The sequence below is a fragment of the Stegostoma tigrinum genome, chromosome 1 (assembly GCF_030684315.1).
Source record: "Stegostoma tigrinum isolate sSteTig4 chromosome 1, sSteTig4.hap1, whole genome shotgun sequence".
Classification (NCBI taxonomy): domain Eukaryota; kingdom Metazoa; phylum Chordata; class Chondrichthyes; order Orectolobiformes; family Stegostomatidae; genus Stegostoma; species Stegostoma tigrinum.
In genome coordinates, this window is record NC_081354.1 from 52423728 (window position 1) to 52446358 (window position 22631).

At 38.8% G+C, this 22631-nt stretch overlaps 1 protein-coding gene across 11 annotated transcripts in view; it reads left to right on the top strand.

Moving 5' to 3' along the window:
* Positions 1 to 22631, top strand: part of arfip1 (ADP-ribosylation factor interacting protein 1 (arfaptin 1)) — a 180854-nt gene that overhangs the window by 17588 nt on the left and 140635 nt on the right. For 8 of the 11 annotated variants that reach the window (XM_048534859.2, XM_048534851.2, XM_048534879.2 and 5 more), the window contains one exon: positions 18506 to 18615. The exons of the other annotated variants lie outside the window; for them this stretch is intronic. In XM_048534859.2, coding sequence (XP_048390816.1) covers positions 18508 to 18615 — 108 coding nt within the window. In that variant the 5' untranslated portion in view covers positions 18506 to 18507. The remainder of the gene's footprint in view (positions 1 to 18505; positions 18616 to 22631) is intronic. 11 annotated transcript variants of the gene reach the window in all.

Here is a 22631-nt window from a genome sequence, read left to right on the forward strand (position 1 = left end):
CACTTCCATGGCAAGTAGGACTTGAACCTGGATCCTCTGACCCAGAGGTAGGGACAGTACCAGTAATTCATAAGGTCTCTTTATCAAATCTAGAATAATTATTTCAACTGGTAGGGCTTTAGGCACAAATTCACAGATTAAGATGAAAGCTTTCTGTTTACCCTAACACTTTGCAGGAGAGTATTCAAGCACAACTATTTCAGCCAGAAAAGAGACAACACTGAACATGTCAAAAGGAAGAACTTTAAAATTAAATAAACTAATGCAAATAAATAATGGCTTTTAAGGTGACCAAGTGTGGGGCTGGATGAACACAGCAGGCCAAGCAGCGTCTTAGGAGCACAAAAGCTGACGTTTCGGGCCTAGACCCTTCATCAGAAAAGGGGGGTGGAGAGATGGTTCTGAAATAGGGGGAGGTGGACTGAAGATAGATAGAGGAGAAGATCGGTGCAGAAGAGAGTATAGGTAGGGAGGGGATAGGTCAGTCTGGGGAGGACGGACAGGTCAAGTGGGCGGGATGAATTTCGAAGGTAGGAAATGGAGGTGCGGTTTGAGGTGGGTGGAGGGGATAGGTGAGAGGAAGAACAGGCGAGGCAGGAGGGACGAGCTGGGCTCGTTTTGGGATGCAGTGGGGGGAGGGGAGATTTTGAAGCTGGCGGTCCCCTCCTCCCACCTCAAGCCGCACCTACATTTCCTACCCACTAAACTCATCCCGCCCCCTTAACCTGTCCGTCCTCCCTGGACTGACCTATCCCCTCCCTACCTCCCCACCCATACTCTCCTCTGCATCTATCTTCAGTCTGCCTCCCCCTCTCTCTCCCTATTTATTTCAGAATCCTCTTCCCCCTCCCCCTTTTCTGATGAAGGGTCTCAGCCCGAAACGTCAGCTTTTGTGCTCCTGAGATGCTGCTTGGCCTGCTGTGTTCATCCAGCCCCACACTTTGTTATCTTGGATTCTCCAGCATCTGCAGTTCCCATTATCTCTGGCTTTTAAGGTCCTCTGGTAACACTGTTAGTCTCCCAACCTCTGTGCCAGAAGTTCAGTTATTCAGTCCACCCTGCCATGAACATATGTAATAACATGTTGGAATAGATTGTTTTTCCTTTTTTTTTTCAGAAAAACAGCCTTTTACTTTTTAACAGACATAAGCAATTGCCCATCTTAAGGATGGATATACATGGTAATGGGGAGTATACCATGTTTGCCTTGACTAAAGTTTCTTGACACGAGTCCTGAACTAATTTAGACATTGTTGGACTATATCATTCAATTTTTTTTGATTTTGATTCATTTCAATTATCGTCGGTTACTGTTAGTTGTATTTATATACAGTATTAGACTTTGCCAAATGCAGAAATTGCGCTTTGCTAATTTAAACATAAATAGCTGAACATGTGGTGCATTCCATCAACATCAAAGCTAGTAGCCTCCATTGTAAATAGCTTTGCATTATCTTCAAGCTTATTGCTAATTCTTGCACGTTTCCATCAAAGTTATTACTGAAGATATTTCAGCAGTTTTGTTGCAGGATGTAACATTTAGAAATGACAGAGAGGATGCTCAGGGATCTAGAGTAGATGCACTTATCCTGAATAAGTAACAGTGGATGTTCCTTTACTGATTCAGAATAAGGACAGGGATCCACTTTTACCAAGGCACAAATAGAGTACAAATGGCTACAAATTAAAGATAGTGCAATTGATTCTTGACCATCACTTGTAATCGCCTAGTGATGGGATGAAGTGAAAAAAGAAAGGTAGATAAATTAGTCAGTAATCATGGGGAGTCCAACTGCACTGATCTTGTTTAGACAAAAGAAATAGGTCAAGGTTTTCTCATCCAATGTATGAAAAAGCCGGATAAGGAATATTAGTCTGGATCTATCCACGGGGAATAATCAGAACAGTCAATATTGTGTATGTGGCAGCAGTCCCTAAAGTAGATTAATTACCTCATTAAGTGGTCAAAATGGGTGAAGGCATGTGCACATCACATCCTGTAAATATATCACCCACCTGTCAGTGTTTCAACACTAATTGCTGTCTGCTCGAGCACACTGAGTGTTAGGACACAGGTTGTAGGGAGTAGACAGGATAGTGCATTTAATCACATTGAATGCCAAAGGAGGTTAGAGGGGATTCAATGGCCTACTCCTCTTCCTGCTCCTAATTCTGAGTGATGTTCAGACTTCTCCCTTGCAGATGGTGGTTGAATAGAGCAGCAGTAGGCGAAGGTGACCATAAAAGAAGGGGAACTTTCAGGCAGTCAGGAGGCTGGAAGAACACCGCTAGCCAGGCAGCAACTACTCTTTTCCTCCAGATGCTGCCTGGCTTGCTGTGTTCTTCCAGCCTTCTGATTGTCTACCATGGATTCCCAGCATCTACAGTTTTTTAATCTCTAACCTTCAGGCAATAATGACCATGATAGAATACATTATGATTGTGGAAGAGATGAATATATGTATAACGCACAATAAATTAATAGATTGGAGGAAGGATGATTGAGGGATTGAGAATATAATTTAGTGAAAATAAAAGGGGACAACAATGTAATACAACATTGAGAAATATTTAAAACTGTTCAACCAAGTGCAGAGACAATTCATTCTTTGAACAGGAAAGAATAAACTGAACAATAGTGAGACTTGATGAATAAAGATCTCAGGGAACAATTGAGGATTGAGACAGTGGCAGGCATTAATAATATAAACATCAGAGGTGTGCATGATAAGAGAATACAAAGAGATTAGGCAAGATGTTACAAAAAAACTGGGGAAAAAGAGGAACAATAAAATTAAGTTAGCAAGGAATTTTGAAAATAATGAATAATTTTGTAGGCTGATTATTTTAAAACTGTAATGTGAACTGGGCCATTAAACAACAGGAGAACAGTCAGTTAACTGACAAATATTAAAGAATAAAACAAAATAATGATTTAATGAGTTAGTACATTTTAACATTGTATAATTACATTTAAAATATTAAAACTGAAGGGAATGTGTTGAATGAACTACTCGCCCTCAGAGGATAAACCCTCTGGATGGATTATATTAATTTCTTTATTGAAAGAATCTGAGGAGAGCATGAAGGCGTTACTAGCTGTTTATTTAATACATTAGGAAAAGGTGTAGTGCCAGGGGACTGTCAGATAGGAATTACACAAGCTATATTTAAAATAGGTGTCAAACAGGAACTTAGAGACTAGTCAACTTGTTATTGGTAGTGGGGAAAATAACGCTATCCCTATTTAAGAGAGAGAATTAAAGAACATCTAGAAAGAAAATAACCGGCAGCACAGACTTCTAAAGGGAAAATCTTGCTAGACTGTCCTGATTTTGTCGTGAGGAAAAAATCAGAGTTAAAGCTTTGGATCCGGTGACCCTTCCTCAGAACTCCTGACCCGAAACGTTAACTCTGATTTTTTTGTCTTCAGATGCTGCCTGACTTGAGCTTTTCCAGCAACTTGTAACGTATAAAGGCAGAGAATGTGGAGTCACAAAATGGATTGCCTTTAAGCAACAAGCAATGTGGAGAGTCCGATTTAAGGGTAATTTTTCAGAGTAGCAGAAGGTGGGACCTGGCGTTCCATAAGTATTGAGACAGTGATCACTGTTCACAATTTAAACTAATAATTTTGATTGTGGAATCAAATTAGGTTGTGGGGCCCGGGGTAATATTTAGGTAACTGTCAGGTGGACGCTGACAGTTTTCCTGTTGTTAGAACTGCATCATTTCTGTAATTCCATGTAACTTTGTGAGAAACCAAAAAGACCAGTCTGAAAGGTGTAGAAAAATCTGAGAAATTTCTGTCTGACCCTGTGGGTATTCAAAACTAGTTCAGGCAATCACTCTGGCCCTGAATTCCATGCAGTGCCCAACTGCTGTTAGAAATGATGTTTTATCCACACTGTTAATTTACCTTTTATAACCAAATTGTTTTGTACTGTGAATTTGTATATAGCCATCATCTAAATCCTTTCAAAACCGCTATCACCCATCATGTAGGAAACTAAAACTGAACACTAGTGGATTAAGATCTCCAACATGAGAGAGTCCAGCTATCATTCCTTGACATCCTAAGCCATTACTGTCACTGAATCCCACACCTTCGACATCTAGGAGACTATCATAAACCTAACTTAACAACAACCTTCAAACCCAGGTAGAAGGTAAATGTACGAGAGCATCAGTACCACCTGCGAATTCGTTCTCAAAGAATAACCCACGTAAGAATTAGTAACTGGTCCCAAACACTTCTCGCCTAAAATTGACCATATGAGCTGTCAGATAAAAAGTTGGGCATTGGTTCCTGTGGAACTATTTCCTGCAATTCTCAACTGAATAGGTAGATGGTTATCTAATGAACCCAGGACACACTATTTGACTTTTAGCCTCAGTTTTGAATGGTGTGTGAATGACAATATTAAAGTCTTTAGTTGTTGTGGTGACTTAAATCACAAGTCTCACATCATTTTAAAAGTAACATTTTTAATATAAATCATACATTTTGAATTTCTTCCCAAAGCATACTACTAATACTGTTCAAATCCATTATATTTGACTTGCTAGAAAGATCAATACAGCTTAACAATAAAATAACCCACCAGTGTTGTATTCAACAATGTGAACTGTGTTGCAGCAAACAGAAGGATACATTCTCAGTTTAACTAGGACAAATTTAAGTGCTGAAGTGAATTTACCATGTTATTTGTAAGGAGAGTGCTTGTTGCAGTGTTTAATAAGTTAAAAACCACGGCTTTTGGAGTGGTGTTTCTGTAAAGGCAACTGATTAAAGTTGTGATCGAGTTGCTTTTGTAATTTGTGTGCATATTTTAAATGCATCGTACTTTATGAAAAATGCTTTGTGAACTACAAGGGGGCTTAATCATTTTTCCAAATTAGGTTGAAAGATTGGTGACTGGAATGGATTCAACATTAATGTAATTTTGATACTATTAAAAAGTTGATGGCAGGATAAAACAAACAAGTTGTTGTACAGTTGTCAATTATAGAGTGATTAAAAATAGGTAAGAGGAGTTGGAGATGCACAAGGACAGGGAGCAAAAGAAGGATAGAAACAGGAAATGAGAAGTAAAACTCTGTTTTTCAGTGAAATCTTAAAACAAAATCTCCAAAAATATTAGAATCTGATATCAGTAGCAGTGGCCATTTTCATCCTTTTCCTTCCTTCCTTGGCCTACCCTTAGAACTTGTATCACCTCCCATCTCCCTTCCAAACTCATTTTGTCCATAGAAATCGTCCCCTGTTCTTACACCGGCTAACTGCCATTTCAAAATTCTGGAATGTAGATCATCGGGTCCCAGGCATTTGTCAGCTTTCAGTTGCGCTAATTTATCCACTTCTACTTTTCTATTGCAAGTAATGTCTTTCACTTGCTCATTTTGATTAGCCTCTTGGATCTCTACTCTTTCTGGGGAGAGTTCTTGTGTCTTCCATGAAGACAGACACACAATCATTTTTTAGCTTCTCTGCCATTTCCATAATTCCTATTATAAGTTCATCTGTCTCTGCTTTTGATAGCCCATGTTTGTCATTGTTAATTTTGCTTTGACAAGCCTAAAGAAGTTTTTATTAGTCTGTTTGTATGCTTCCTGCTTGTTTAGATTTCATATTCTGTTCTCCCTTTGTTGATTGCTTGGCTGTCCTTCTCTGTATTCTAAGTGCATTGAATCCTCAGGCCAAGTGATTTTTCATTTTTTTTAAAGCTTCAGCCTTTGCTTTTAATTTTTAATTTCCTTTGCTAGTCATGGTTGACTCTGTTTTTCTATTGATTTTCTGCACCTTAAAGGACTGTATGATTTTTGTCAACTGTCTTTTTTTTAAAAGATTAGTCCTTGTCTGCCCACCAGCATACTTTTTTTGAAAGTATGTTCCTAGTTTACCAGAGCCTACTTGTCCCTGGTCCTTCATAATTTCCTTTTTGTTTATATTGAACTACATAAATTTCAAACTTAATTGAAAATTACACTTTTATGATTGTTCTTCACTCAGGGTTCTTTTGCAAAAAGTTTATTAATTAGCTCTTTCTCATTGAACAGGATGAGATCCAAGAAACCCTCTTGCGTTCTTCAACATTTTGTATGAGAAAACTATCTCTGTTTCTCTGTAGTTTCAAGTTACTCATGACTACTTGCATTACCCAATGTACACATTTAATTCTTTGGTGCCCTATCGTTCCACTAATATTTGGGGTGGCTTATGAATGACTCTTACCAGTCTTTGTATGCCTAGTTGCGATTTCTTATCTCCACCCAACAGATTCTATATTTCAATTTTCCACTTTGAGATCCTCTCATTGATATACCAATCCCACTTCTCTTCCACAATTCCACCTTTTTCCTGTTTGCCTGTCCTTTTGATGATCAAGGACCTTAAATATTTGGTTGCCATTGGGTCAACCTGCAATTGTACCTCTGTAATGACAATTATTATCACACCTGTTTACTTCTATTTGTGAAATCCAATTTACCTCTCTTGTGACCCTGTGTGAAATGACTTTCAAAGCTGCTCGTGTTTTGCATCTCTTTGTCCAAGCTTTTGCTCACAGTGAAAATTCAGGAGAGAGTGGGAACAATTTTAACAAAATGGCTTTTAAATGCCCTGGCACTTCTGAACTATCAAGGTTTGCATTTCCACGGCATTAGACCTTGAACGGGAACCCAACGCCATGAAAAGGAAATTGCAAGGAAGAGACCACAACCCGGAGATCAGGGACTGGGGAAAGAGGGCACAACTTAGAGGTCAGGGAGAGAAATGCTGCAGCTTGGATGGCTGAGGAGTAGAGAGGGTCTCCATCAGGAAGATCAAGAAAGAGAATCACTGGCAAATAGGCAAATAAGTAGTATGTTACATTGTTCTTTCACTTTTAATATTTTAAAAGTTTCTTCATACACTGTTATAAGGAATTGGCAGTGTAAAATATTTCAACTTGGAGGATATAATTTTTTAGTTTTGCTTGTGCGAAAATGAGAATCCTACAAAACCTGACTGCAGTTTTGACATTGGTTCCCAGAGGGAGTTTCCATTGTTTCACTTAATTTGTGATTTTCATGAATGCAACTTTAATTTTAATTGAGGACTTGCAGACTATTATTTTCACATCAAAACATGCTTAAAATTAAATGTTACATCCATTCACACCCCTCTCCCATCATTCTGCTTCCTGTTGTGATAGCTTTTGGCCAAAGTTTTAGGTCAGTTCTTGGAAATATGAACTGTATTTTGTGGGGAAAAATAAAATTATTTTTCAATAGCTTCCTGTCACAGTCTTGCTAATAGTCCAAAACTAGGTCATTTGTTGTAATGACCATGTGCTTCCTCTTCTGCATCGGACATTCTTGAAATAGGCTGCAGGTTTCTATCACAACTATTTTGCGTCAGTGTTCTGTATTGTGAAAATCCACTTGTCATTGATTCTCCAACTTAATAAAATTTATCTTTCTTACCAGATTAAAATTTCTCATAATTTAAAAAGATCGGTTAAACCTCCTCTTGGCCGTCTATGATCCATTAATAATGGTCCATGTATTTCAAATCTCCAGTAATTGCAATTTTTCATCTCTTGTATCCTCTTGATGAATCTACTGTATGTACCTTCACTAATTTTCATGCTGTTTCTGAATGGTGTACCTGAAACCGAACACGCATTCTAATTCTGACCTAACCAGTACTGGTGCCAGTTTATATTGCATCCTCAGTGTAACAAGTGTCGCAAGGCATCTCACAGCGTAATAACTCAATTAGTCTCCGAGTCAGCCAAGGTTTAATAGGACAAAATTTTGATCAAAGAGATTTAATATTCTCTAAAATGGAGGAGAGGCAGTTTCGGTAGTGAATTTCAGGGCTTAGGGTCTGGGCAGCTGGGTACCGTCACTAATGGTGGAATGGCATCGTCGAGTGCAGAATTAGATGAAAATGAGTATTTGGAGAGTACTGTGGAGTTGGAGCAAATTACTGAGACGAGCCAGTGAATGTTTTCTTATAGTTTACAGAAATTTAAAGTTGAGGCTACCAGAAGCCAGTGTAGGTCAACCAGCAGGGGTAGGGAGTGCTCAGACAATTGCTTTTAGTTGTCCTATTATTTAATTGGAGGATATTTCTGCTTAACCAAATCCAATAATGTTGTGATAATGGGAACTGCAGATGCTGGAGAATCCAAGATAATGAAGTGAGGAGCTGGATGAACACCGCAGGCCAAGCAGCATCTCAGGAGCACCAAAGCTGACGTTTCGGGCCTAGACCCTTCATCAGAGAGGGTCTGATGAAGGGTCTATGCCCGAAACATCAGCTTTTGTGCTCGTGAGATGCTGCTTGTCCTGCTGTGTTCATCCAGCTCCACACTTTGTTGTCCAACAATGCTGTGTTTATATTTCTCATAATTTATTTACTCTCATATTCTTGGCCTTCTGCTGACACAACTTAGTGCTTTTGATTTTTATTATAATTTTATCTGTGGGCTGTTGCCCATGTGAGTTATGTATTTGCATTATAATGGCTCTGTGTACACCCTTCAGCTTCTTTCTGTACAGGTTACTGCCCTGTTGCTTGTTTCTCCTTCAAATCTATTGCTTTATTTGTCAAGACTAAATTATATCTGCTGCCTGTTCCATGAATTGGCCAGTCCTGATATGTTTTATTTTCTATTTCACCGTTTTCCAAACCATCTACTTTTATGTTGAAAACTTTTATTTTATTCTTGTGCTCTGTAATTTGAGTCCCAAATTGTCTCTATACAACAGGAGCAAAAGTGAATCCAGAACCTGCTCCTAGGGCTCGATTTTCTTGGAATCTAAGAAATATGAATTAGTACGAATAGTTTTGCTTTCCCAAGAGGCAATAAATCTCTGGTCCATGCCATGCCATTTCTTATATTGTGTGTCTGAAATCTTCTTGATGTTTTGTCTTTGTTGAATATCAATTGAAAATTTGCATCAGCTGCAATCCCTTTGTATGTAATTAAGTGTATCCTCAAATTAGTAACTCTGTAAATGTGTCAAATATAATCTTGTTTTTAAGATATACATGCTGACACGTCTTGACTACCTCACGTGTCTCTAAATCACGAACGTTGTCACAAATTGTGGATTCTAAAAGTTAGTCCACAGCAACTATTTAACCAGTTGACCACCATTTATCCAATTCATTTTCTTTTCCATTCTAAATTGAAATCTTAAAGTAAAAAGTTTCACATCTAAGAAGAATTGGAAAGTTATCATTTGAGCATGTGTAAATGTTCCCCATGGCTTCATGATATCATGATGTGGTGACTTAGCACTTTGTAAGTGCTGGTACTTTTTTTCAGAACCAACCTTTACTGTAGCAACCTCCTAGAAAATGTTTCAATTCTCACATAGTACAATTATTCTAATTTAGTTTGAAACATCCCTTTTCCAAATGAGTGAATAATCACTGTGCTCCCATCTACATAATATGAGACAACACTGGAGCAAATCTCTAATCTATTACCGTTTTTTGAGCTTGAATAACATGTACTACTTAGACATTTAAGTGACTCTCCTCTTTTGAACAAGGCTGAACTCACTTCACTAATTTTCCGTCTAATAGTGCAATTGGGAATGTGCCATACCGGAAATACACAAGCTTGCACAAGCTAGGTTCCCTTTGAAATGTGTACATGTACAATAGCATGATAATCTTTGAGACCATACAGTGCATTGTGCCTGTATCCTATAGGCCAGGAACATTTTTAGCAAATTTTTAGGGAGGTTACACAAAGTACATAAACTATAAAGTAGAGACAATGGGGGTTATTAATTACCTTAATATAGACTGGGATAGTATTAACTTAAACGGCAGACCACAACAATGTAGGAGGCTTTGGTGGATCTGGTCCTGGAGAACGAGTAGATCGAGTCAGTAGAGCAATGTTTGGGAACCCTCTTCTTATAAAGTATAGTTGACTATGGCAAACAAGTACGGTGGAGACACAATCCTAAAGGCAATTGGATAAACACTTTAAGGAAGTAGATTGCACAGCTGTGGGAGAAAAGGTGGAAGAGTGGGACTAACTGACGTGCACTTGTCATAGAATTCCTACAGTATGGATGCAGGTCATTTGGCCTCTTGAGTCCATACTGACCCTCTGAAGAGTATCCCACCCTGACCTAACCCCTACCCTATCCCTATAACCCTGCATTTCCCACAGCTAATACACCAAATGTACACATCCCTGGACACTTTAGTATTGCCAGTCTACCTAAACTGCACGTCTTTGGCCTGTGGGAGAAAACCGGAACACCCAGAAGAAACCCGCACAAACACAGGGAGAATGTGCAAACTTCACATAGACAGTTGCTTGAGGCTGAAATTGAGCCCAGATCCCTGGTGCCATGGGACAGCAGTGCTAACTACTGAGCCACTGTGCTGCCCTCTAAGCCACTGTGCCACACCTTACACAGAGTTGTAGTGAGAACAGTAGAATTCCAAAGAGGAAGTAATTTTAACGTTGAACAAAGCATGAGTAAAATAGTAATCCCAAAATGTTGGATACGTGGACAACAGTGAACTGATTTTTGTAGGTGAAGCCAAACTTTAAAACAAAGCACTTTGATTATACATCTAAAATTTTGAAAAAGTATAAATTGGATGGTTTTTCTACTCTGCCTGAAAGGGGCCATAGAAATTTGTGAAGTATCCTTCATCACGGGTGTAATCTATGGAATATTTTGATACTCATACAGTTGGTGCATACTGATGTACTACCTGCTTTTAAAGGGGAAATGAAAGAGATGTGGGTGATTCTTCAGTCTTGAAATTGATTCACAGTACAACTTACAAAGTACCAATTGGTGCGGATTCAGAGGTGAAGGCATTGCTTAAACCAAGTCCTCAAGTCTGATTGTGATAATCCTAAATGACGTTTTTAAGAATTCACTGTAAAGATACTGTTAATTAACCTCAAAGTTGTAGTCACCCTTCAGCATGCATAAGAATTTGACGAGAAAAAACTGAACTGGTGAAACATGTACACAAGATTCAGTGTTTGGTAGCACTGTTTTCAATGTATATCATTGGGATGGAGTGAGATTAAGGATGTGCAGAGATATACTAGTAGATTGATTTGGATGCAGCTCAAAATCCAATGTTGGAAAAGTAGGTAAATGAAAAGAATAGTATCAGATCAGAGATCGAATGAAGTATTGCACTTACAAAGTCAAAATTAGTGGCAAATATATTCCATGCATGCTTTTAAGATGACAAGGATTCCAGGAGTTCTGTGTAAATAGACACTGAACATTTCTGACCAGTTCAGAACAGCAGTTGCCTGGGGATACAGCTCATGAGCCAGGCCTTACAGGAACGAAGTTAAGTACTTCTGCTACAGGCTAAGTGTAGTAAAAAACTGAAACATATTTCTTCGGATGGCAAATGAGGCTACGTAAATTATTGCTCTTCAATCTGGATGACATATTTTTGCTTACCAAAAGGTTAAAGTAAATGAGGCAAAGGCAGATACCTGCTCACACTGAGTGATCTAAATGATCTACTACTATTCTTATTTTCCTGCAGTCAATATTTTGACTTTTTTACTGCAGTAAAATTGAATTGTGTTATAATAGCCTAAACTTCACTTGACTTTTAGCCCACTTCAATTTTAATTTCTTCACCCGTGGCCAGTTGTGTTCCATGTGACATTTAAAATTTGGTACTGGAAAAAAAGTGTGTAATTTTATGTGCTCATTTCATGTAAAATTATTGGACTCCTTTCCTCCCTTTGAATTGTTGTTGTGGTTATAAAAACATGTGAAACAAAGGAGAGGTAGGCCATTCGGAGCTTCAAGCCTGCCCAGCCACTAAATAAGGTCCTGGCTGAGCTGCCCCATGCCTCAGCGGCATTTTCGTACCAGCTTCCCATAGCCTTCTTTAAATACTTTAAATGATCTATCCTTCATTGGTGCTGAGATTTCCAGACGTTCAGAGAAGAAATTAAAACGTGTCTCCTTATTCTGCAATCATATACCCTAGTACGACGTTCCACCGCAAGAGGAAACATCATCTCAACATCTACCCTGTCATAGCCCCTCAGAATCTTGTATGGTTCAATAAGATCATCCCTTTTTCTTCTAAACTCTGATGAATCAAGGAAATTCTTAATAAGTCAAACTCCTCATCTCAGTAAATCTCTTGAGCTGTCTCCAATGCCAGTATATCCTTTCTCAAATACAGGAGCCAAAACTCTACTCAGTACTTCAAGAATGGCCTCATTGATGTCCATTACTGTTGGAATAAGAATTTCCTGTTGGCAAAGTGTGGCTCCCAGCAATAAAGGCCAAAATTTTATTTGTATTCTTAATCACTTGCTGCATGTGCAGACTCACTTTTTATGATTGATGCACAAGAACAGCCAGATTTGTCTATGATCCACTTATGGAGCATCTCTCTCCTTTGAATTAATAGTATTTCTTATGATTTATCCAAGCAAAATGGTAGCTCACACCCTTGTACATTAAACTCTATCTGTAAAGTTTTTGCACACTCATTCAACCTGTCTAGGTCAGTTTGCCAGTGGCATTCTCATGTTTCTTGCTTGTATGTTCAAGGCATGCTGTAAGTCTCTACTGATGACCTCCAAACTAGAATTGCCTCCTAGCCAACGTGTCACGAATCACAAGGAAATTAACAAGAAAGAACTTTAACTTATCTAGAAACTCATACATTGCCATAATGCCTGCAAGTGCTTCACAGCTAGCTCGCAAAACTGTGACGTTGTTATGGTGCAGAAGGAAGCAATTCTTTCAGCTTTTGCAATATAGGCACAGTTGTCCAAGAGGAAACGTCAGGGAGTGCACGTCCAGAGGGTCCATGAGAGCTCTTGTACATGAATTGCAGCAATTTGACATGCAGTAGAGAATTTTAGCCTTGACTACAAAGGAAGTTGAGTCCAAGAAAAAGCAGTCTGATTACAATTATATGGGACTTTAATGAGACCACACCTAGAGTATTGCCTACAGTTTCAGACTCCTGAGGAAGGATATACTTCGAGCAAGAGTGTAATAAAAGTTCATAAGGCTGATTCATGGGATCTAAACGGTGGCACGATGGCTCTCAGTGGCTAGCACTGTAGCCTCACAGTGCCAGGGACTCGGGTTCGATTCCAGCCTCGGGCATCTGTCTGTGTGGAGTTTGCACATTCTCCCTGTGTCTGCGTGGGTTTCCTCCGGGTGCTCCGGTTTCCTCCCACTGTCCAAAGATGTGCAGACTAGGTGGATTGGCCATGCTAAATTGCCCATAGTGCGCAGGGGTGTGTGGGTTATAGGGGGATGGGCCTGGGTGGGATGCTTCAAGGGGAGGTGTGGACTTGTTGGGCTGAAGGGCCTGTTTCCATACTGTAGGGAATCTATTCTAATCTAAACGTTTGCAATTCAATGCCTCAGAGAGCTGTTTTGCCCCAGTTTAATACCTTTTCTGTAACAAGGGATTTGGGAAGGTGAAGTAGAGATCAAAGATTAGTTATAGTCCTGCTGAATAGCAGACAGGCTCCCAAGGCAATTGGCCCACACCTCATATTTGTGATATTCTAAACAGCCAGTTTGTGTACAGGAAGACTCGACAAACATCAACAAGGATGAATGACAATTAGTATCTGAATTCGTGTGAATGCTTTCCTAAGTCAAGTGTCTCAAAGAACAGAAAACAGTATAGAACAGGAACAGGCCCTTCAGCCCATCAAGACCATACTGATTTGCCTCTGCACTGTCAGCAAGCAATTGCTTGTGCTTAAAACTAAACGTGAAATGGTGGAAATTCTTACCTGCTAGTTTCTGAACATTAATGGAATTAACTGAACTGCAGAACTATCTTTTAATGTATTCAATATTGGAATATAAACATTCATTCATTGAATATATATATGGCTTCTTGTCAAAAGAATATTTTCTTTGCATTGCAAAGTTCAGCTTATTATGGACTGATTATACAGATTCTTAAAACTACCACTTTTAAGATGGTCTGCATTGCGGTTGGTTTTCCAACAGTACTAGTTTGACATGTGCCAGTATAAATGATTGGTAAACTTATAATTGAATCCCACAATTAGGTGGAGGTGTGTTTCAGTAGCTTGAACTTTGTAACAAACTACTTACAATGGTTGCAAAATGACCAAAGTAAGAACTAACAATAGTAACCAACCCTTTTTCAAATAAAAGAAATGTGATAAGATGAAAGGAGCTTCACAATATCCTGTTTAAAATCGTATGGTTATATATGTGTTTTCAGGATCTCTGAACTAAAAGTGGTAAACCGCACCATCTTGTGGCCGTTTGGAAAAGTACATTTTGGAATATTAATTTGCACTAACTCCATACTTGCTTTTAGATGTTGATTTGCTATGTGTTTTGTACATCAAAACAATTACATTAACTTTCCTTTGATTCTTTAGTTCTTTCATTTCATGCACAACTTAAATCATTCTTTTGTAGTTTCTCCCTGCACCTGATGTAAATGAAGGAACTGGTGCAAATCTAGAACTGGAGGAATGTGAGTACAGTGCAAGAAACTGATGTAAAATATAGTTGATGCCTGCTGAGCAAAAAGGAATAACTTCAATAACAGCTGCTGAAATAGAGAGTTATAAAAGAAAAACCAAGTTAGTAATTGAGTAAAAGAGCGGTAACATTTTTGATTGTTAATCAGAGAAAACAACATCAATTTGTATATAAATATATTCAGAATTATATTATGTGGTGAAGGTTATCCAAGTATCTCTGCTTCATTATATTTTAAGTATATCTGTTAATAAAAGTCAAGCAAAAGACTATTGCTTTTCAAAATTCTAACTTTCTGTTGTGATGAATTTTGCGAAACACTTTTTTTATGCCAACATTTCTAATGTGGAAAGACTATGAAAAATATGTTGACTCCTTGTTTTTAATGAGGGAGTGTGGTTGAAAGTAATTTTCAATAGCTGGCTGTGCACTGAGTTGTGGGTAGTATTTGTCAACCAAGAAACTAGGTGTAGGCTCTGAGTCTGCTCTATCATTCATAGATTCGTCGCCATTCCTATTTCCCAATGTCTTATTTTCGCTTTCTCCCTTTTTCCCTGATTTCTTTAAAATTGAGAAATTTATATCTCTCTCTTAAATATATTCAGTGACTTAGCTTTCACAGCCTTCTGTGGCAGAGAATTCCACAAATTCACTCCAGTTGAACGAATCTGTCTTCATTGAACCGCCCTGCCCCACCCCCAGAATCATCCGCATGAACCTTTGATGCATTCTTCCATGGCTACGGAGAGACCAAAACTACATGTAATAGCTTAGGGGGCTCATCAAGACCCTGTACAATTGCAGTGAGATATTCCCATTTTTGAACTCAATCCTGTTACAATGAACGCTAACGTATCATTTGTCTTCCTAATTGCTTGCTGCATCTGCCAGTCTAATTGACTGGTGACTAAAGGCACGCTAGATCCCTTTGCACACTTCCCAACATAACCATGTTTAAATAATACTCCTCTGCTTTTCTCACTGAAGTGTACAGCATCACGTTTAGCCAAGTTGTACTGAATCTGCCATGTCTTTGCCCACTCATTTGTCGAAATCACCTTGAAACCTTGCATTTCCTCACAACTTTCACTCCCACTGAATTTTGTCTTTACTGATCTTAAAAATATTGCATGTGGTTCTCTCATCTAGGCCATTTGTATATATTGTGAATAGCTGGGTCTTGAGCACTGATCCTTGCAGTACCCCACCACACTCACTGCCTTCCACTTGAAAGAAAACCATTTTTCCCTACTCTGTTTCCTGTCTGGCAACCAACTCTCGACCTGTTTTAATATATAACCCCTAGCCAATGTGCTTTAACTTTGCCCACTAACCTCTAATGAGGGACAGTTTCTCTCTATCTACTGCATTGAGACGCCTCATGATTTTGAACACACAAGCCTCTCCTCAATCTTTGCTCAAGGGAAAACAGCTCCAATTTCCCCAGTCTGTCCAAGCAACTGAAATTCCTTATCCTTAGAAATGTTCTCGTGAATCTTTTCTGAAGCTTTTCTATTGCGTTGGAGAAGGGGGAGGAACCTTAACGAGTTTTCTGTCAGCAGGAAGTATGACCAGCCCGATTGAAACCTAGATAAGCACAAAATATTTTTACAATGTACTTAAATTTGAGTTCGCATTTACTTGATTTTTATATATTGATGTATAATATGTGAACTTTGATAGTTGTGCACTAAAGGTTTCCATGCTTTATTGCTCATTTTTGGTTAGTGTTTGCAGGCATGGTAATTTTCAAACATTAAAATGGGTCACATTAGAAAGTAGTTTGGGAGACCCTGTTTTGGAAAGATTCTGCTGCTAAAGTGGATGATGAAGGTGGTACTGACACTGTTAAAATTTATGGTGATGTTGAGAGAAATGGTGACAGAGTGGAGGCACTTCAAGAACAATTTCAGGACAGCAAACAGTATTTTGAAGCTTCCCTACATTTAAAAAACTTTTAATATACCAGTAGCTGCTTGATCATTTCTTTCAGAAATTAATTTTGTAAAATACTAATTAAGCCAAAAACGCATTTTGATTTTGTACTGTGTATAAAATGCGCTCACCAATGCAGGTGTGTGTTTTCCCTAAGAACGGTATTGGTTTCTGAAAAATTGCAGTACTTCTGTTATATTTGTGGAGTGTGTGTGTTGCAAGCTGACTGGCGTTGCTGTGAGTGTTATCCCCAATTTCCCTTGAGAATGGAATACTGGGCTGTCACCTTGTGCTGCTGTAATCCATCTTGTATACCTATATTGCCATTTCAAAGGGAGTTCCAAGACATTTTAGCCAGTGACAGTGAAGAAATGTTAATTTAGTTCCAAAACAGGATGATGTGTACTTAGTGGGGAACTTGCAGGCCACAAGGTGTTCCTATTTATGGACCACTTTTGTCTAGGTTGTGAGTTTGCTGGTTTGAAAGCTATTATCAGTGGAGTTTTGGAGTGTACCTCCAGAGCACCTTGTAGATGGTGCATGTAGGTGCCTCTGTGTAATAGTATTGAAGGAAACAAATATTTCAGTCACTTGATGGCATTCAAGCAGTTCTTGGGTTTCGATTGGATTCCGTTCCTGAATCCATTCACAAGTCAACTTGTACAGAAGTTGGAGCACAATGCAGGACAAAGCCATTTATAAGTACAGGGTATGTATTGTTCACATATCACATATTTAAAACTAGACCCCTGTAAGGGATTGCTTTTGTAAGTTGGACGTTGGTAAATCAGAGACCCTCAATTAAGTGGGTCACAATGTTCTAAACGTCTTGTGTATTTTTAGAGCAGCACTCTTCCAGGCAAATAGGCAGTATTCCATCACACAGAGATAACACTGTGGAGCTTCAGAGAAGGGTCCCGACTGAAACATCAACTTCCCTGCTCCTCTGCTCCCTGGCTTGCTGTGTTCCTCGAGCTCCACGCTGTGTTATCCCAGTATTCCATCATACACCTGACATCAACCTTCTAGATGGTGAACAAGCTTTGGGCTGTAAAATTCCCAGCCCAAATATGGCTTGTAGAGTTAGCTTTCTAGACTGTGGTCACTCCAGGGATTTTGATTTGGGATTTGGTGATGGTAACGTTATTGAATGGCAAGGGGCAATGATTAACTATTGTCCAGTTGTAGATGGTCAATTCTCTGATGTAAATTTAACAATGTATGGCACAGACAATGTCCTCCTTATACAAAACAAAAACAGAAAGTTGGGACCAAATTGGAATGTGGAATCTGAAATACAGATAATCCGCCATGATCTTACTGTGTGGCAGAGCCAGCTCAGATAACTGACTGTTTCTGCTTCTACATGTGTGAGTAAAGTGCTAGAAATTCTTGGGTCTGGAATTGATGAAAGTTCATTGATCTGAAATGATAAAGCATCTTCGATCTCAGCAGATGCTGTCAGACCTGTTGTGCATTTCAGTCAATTCCTGTTTCCTTTTCAGAATTCCAGTATCCTCAGTATTTTACCTATGTGTTAATGTATTCCTTGTAACTGTGCTGTGAATATGTTGTCACTCGCTTTTCTTACGGCAGCTGGTGAAACAATTGTTCATTTAAAAATAATGTGTTGTTTCCACTGAACAGACAGAGGATTGGCCACTGCTGATTCAGTCACTACTTCCAGCTAATGGTTGGCTGTAAACAGTAGAATTTTGGGATGGGAAGGGGAGGGAGGCAGAATGAGTTGTCATGTTTGAAAAATTGAAAAGTAAATTTGAGCTTCAAAAATCATAAATTAAAAAACTCAGTCAACCAGGCTTTAGATATTAACCTAAAAATATACTTGATCTATATACATTTTGTGGGTGGTGTCATAAGTTGTCTAGACAAGCTCTTGCTGCAAGCATTAGTTAAGACGTTTTCCTTTCAACTTGTATTTAATGGTTTTCGATTTTAAATGTAGGTTGTTGGGTATGTTCCTTTTGTTGATGTTGTTTAAAAGTATATCATGCATTTGGCCAATGCTTTTTTTTGTTTTCAGGAATGTCTGAAAGCGCCACGTCTGCTGCTGGTGGGGCTCCGGGTCTGGCTGTAGCTTCCCATGCAACTGCAGCTGAAATGCATGCGCAAGATTCTGAGTCCGGCTCTGAGGTTATTATCAAATTATATATTTTATAACATCAGCCAACCATTATCTGATGAAAAAGATGTTTAAGAGCATTACAGTAGTGATGGAACTGACATCGGTCAGTATCCAAGAGCTTAATCAGCAGACAGGGTGATACTTTTAATCAAATATATTCTGAATTAACACATGCTTTGTTTTGTACAAGGCAAAGTGGGGTGGGGAAGCGATTGAAATAGTTCTGAAATGTTGTCATTGGCTGCTGTATGCCTACATCATCACAATGTGCCAACACAAATGAGATTAAATAACAAAGGAGTCTATTGGGGAGGTCATTTGAGTGATGTATGTTGGCAGAACGCTGTTACTTATTTAAAAGGGCATGAGGACATTTTACATGCCTTTGACTATGCAGTAAAACCCAAGTTTAACACCTTATTTAAAAGACAAACGTTTCTGATTTCTCTTCAAAGTTGCTGGCACCTTAATAACAATCACTGATTTACATCTCTGTTCTTGAACACGCTTCAGTGACCCTTGCTCGTACTGTGTGGTTCAGTTTTGATGTTGGGTGAGGGCAGTTTTGATCTCTGCTGCGTTTCCTTCCATGATAAATAACCTGCCATGCTGCAGGTCAAGAATTACACAAGTAGCCACGTGTACAAGTTACATAGGGAGGAATGCAAAGAAACTTTTTTTGAGATTCTATGACATATTCCGTGAGTAGAAAATTGTTAAATGCCCTATTTGAAATTAATCTTATTTTCTTCTAAATCATCCGTGTTTCTGATAGTCCGAACTATATTGTTGCAGTTCTGTGTAAGACTGGAAGAGAGAATAATAGCTCTGTACTAAAATGAAAATTAGTACCATGCTGTGGCTAATTTGTATCTGAAAAGGGGAGAGTATTGAACTAAAATTTAACAAAGGCTAGAATCCCAGATATCCCTCTGGTTAGAGATTCGTTAAAGAGTGGGAAAGAGTCAGAGATTTACAGGGAAGCGTATTGTCTAAAAGAAGATTTTGTATTTTTTGTCAAAATGTATTCACCAATATACATGTATGATGTCTCTTATTGACCTGTTGAGTTAGTGGAAGTTGGTATATTTATGATTCCAGTGGTAACTATTTTAGCTTGACTTCCAAAAAGACTTGTGGCGTCACACTTCCATGGTAATGTTCTTTTCCTATTTAACTGCATGGTTTCAGTGATGATGTGTTCCTCACACACACCAGTGGTTTATCTTGTGGTGTACGTTTACGCAGGTGACGAGCAACAATTTATAGTTTTAGAGTATTTGCCAGTAAGTGTGCATAATGATTTCTAGCTGAGATTATGTGGTTGAGAAAAGCCTACATTTGTCACAGTTGTAATTTTAGGTAGCATTGCCCAAACTGTGTGTCACCAAAAGTGACGTGCAATTAAGCACATGGAAGTGAGAGATTACAGCAGCTGTAGAGTTGCGGAAGATCTATACTATTTCTTCACTTTTCACCTTAATTTTTATCCAGCAGATCATCTTCAAACTGAAGACTTTTTTTTTACTTTATTCATTCACAGATTGAGGGCATCACTAGTTAGGTAGCATTTAGCATTTATCGCCCATCCCTAATTGAGAGTCAACCACATTGCTGCGGGTCTGGAGTCACATCTTGGCCAGACCAGGTAAGGATGGCAGTTTCCTTCCCTAAAGGACTTTAGTGAACCAATTGCATTTTTCCAACAATCGACGATGGATTCACTGTCATCCTTAGATTCTGACTTCCAGATAATTTATTGAATTCAAATTCTATCATCTGCCGTGGTGGGATTCGAACCTGGGTCCACTATCTGGGTCTCTGGATTAATAGTCCACTGATAATACCACTAGGCCATTGCCTCCCCACAACATCATTATTTTCATACTTCAGATCCTTGAACAATTTACTGTCCTGAAACTGATAAGTCTGATTCCAGAGTGATGTAAAGACAAACTTGTCACAGACCAAAGGGTCCAAAATAGATTTGTTTGGACCGCTTCAGTTCACTAACTAGTGGATTCAAGTAAATCTAGCCTAACTTAGAACAAGGAAAATAAGGTATGTGCAAAAGGTCACAATTCCAGAAATATTGACATTCTGAAGGACCAGAGGCAAACTTGACATGTTTCTGGTGTCCTTTCTTTTGAAGCTTATTTCATAGTTTAACATGAAACTTATAAATTCTTGATTCAAGAGTGTCTTCAGAGGTTTTTTCATAGTAATTACCTATATTCTATGACATCATTATTACTTCATTCTTGCCAAGTAAGCTTCTAATGATAAATCCCGAATCTATTTGCCATTTTAACGGATTTTCCTAACTGCAGTACTTGACTATAGTAAAGTAATCAATAAAGTCAGAGCGTGTGGAGTTGGGAGCATGGTTAGCAGAACAGATAGCTAGCTAGCTGCAAGTCAAATTGGAAGGTGAAGGAAAATAGCAGCTGTTCCAAATGGAAATAGAAGGTGGTTCCACTGGGAATTGCTGTTCACAATTTGCATTAAGAATTTATCTTTGGAATCTATGCAACTTCTAAATTTATGGACGTAACCAAGTTGAGTTGGGGCGATATCGTCAGTACTGAGGAGAATGGCAGCAAATTAAATAAATAAACTTAGAACATGGAGATAGAATTAGCAAATGGATTTCAGTACAACAGTATGAGGTACTTGCATTTTTGAGAAAATACAAATCTAAATGGAATTAGGTGTACAGAGATCCAGGAGTACATGTACCAGCAAGTCATTCCTGCATCCCCTTGAGAATTAGAATTATATCCTTTACATCGTTCCTTATTGACCTAGCAATATATGTCACTTCACATATCCCTGCATTAAATTTAATCTGCCACTGGCCATCTGCTACCTTTTAAAGTCTAATATTTCACACTTCTTCCAAGTTGTGTCACATATAGGTCATAAGACAAGTTAGTAACTCTCCTTACGAAGGAAAACACTGGCATTACATGCAGGCATCAGAAACCTTGGCTGCATTTAATTTGATAAGTCCGCAGCACCAGATCAGGTGTGTCTGAGGTAACAGAAGGGTTTGATCAAAGTACTGTGGTTGATGTGGAAATCATACATCATAAGTTAGTTAGCAAAGGGACTGTAGTTGCGTGGATATGAAGTTGGCTGAATGACAGATCTGAGAGTGGAGGTGAATGTTTGTACTTGAGGAAGGTTTTCAGTGGGTTTCTGGCATAGTGGTATTAAAACCACAGTTTTCCTTGATCTGCTAATATTCTAGAATTGGAAGTGCAGGGCACAATTTCAGAACTTGCAGGCAATATTTTCAAGATTGATTTCAGAGATGAGGGACATCAGTGGATACCTTGGAGAAGTTGTTGCCTGTTTTCCTTGGAGATTGAAAGGGGTCAAAATTGTAAGGAGTCTAGAGACAGTAGTTAGTTCAATAAATCTGTTTGTTCATGTTATATTACACCTCTGGGCAGGTAGGATATGAGCCTGGACTTCCTGGCCCAGAGATAGGGACACTACCACTTCTGCCACATAACCAGGGAGAAATCCTTCTCATCATTAGAAGGGCTGGGAACCAGAGGACATACATCTTAAATAATTGTTAAAAGGCCTAAATGTGATAGAAGGGAAATCATCAATAGAGTGAATTGTCAGCATCTGGAATGTACTACCCTGAGGCAGTGGATGGAAGCAGATTCACTTGACCCCTCTCTGAAGGGAGAAAATGTCTAGGGCTCTGGAGAAAGGTAGAGGAGTGGGCCAAACTGAATTGCTGTTGCAGAAAGCTGTCATTGGCAGTGTAGTCTGAGTGGCTGCCTCCTAATCTGTAACTGTTCTCTGATTCCCTGAGAATATATGCTGAGTTTGTATCAGTCTTTCGACTACTCTGTAGAGGTCTGGATACCACATCATTAAAATGTAGATGTTGGGACGTAAAGAATGATAAGCTTGAAACTAGAAATGGGAGTTTATAGCAATCAGGAGAGGTTAAAGAGGCTGGACCACTTCCTCCTGAAAACTGAGCTGATCAAGATCTACA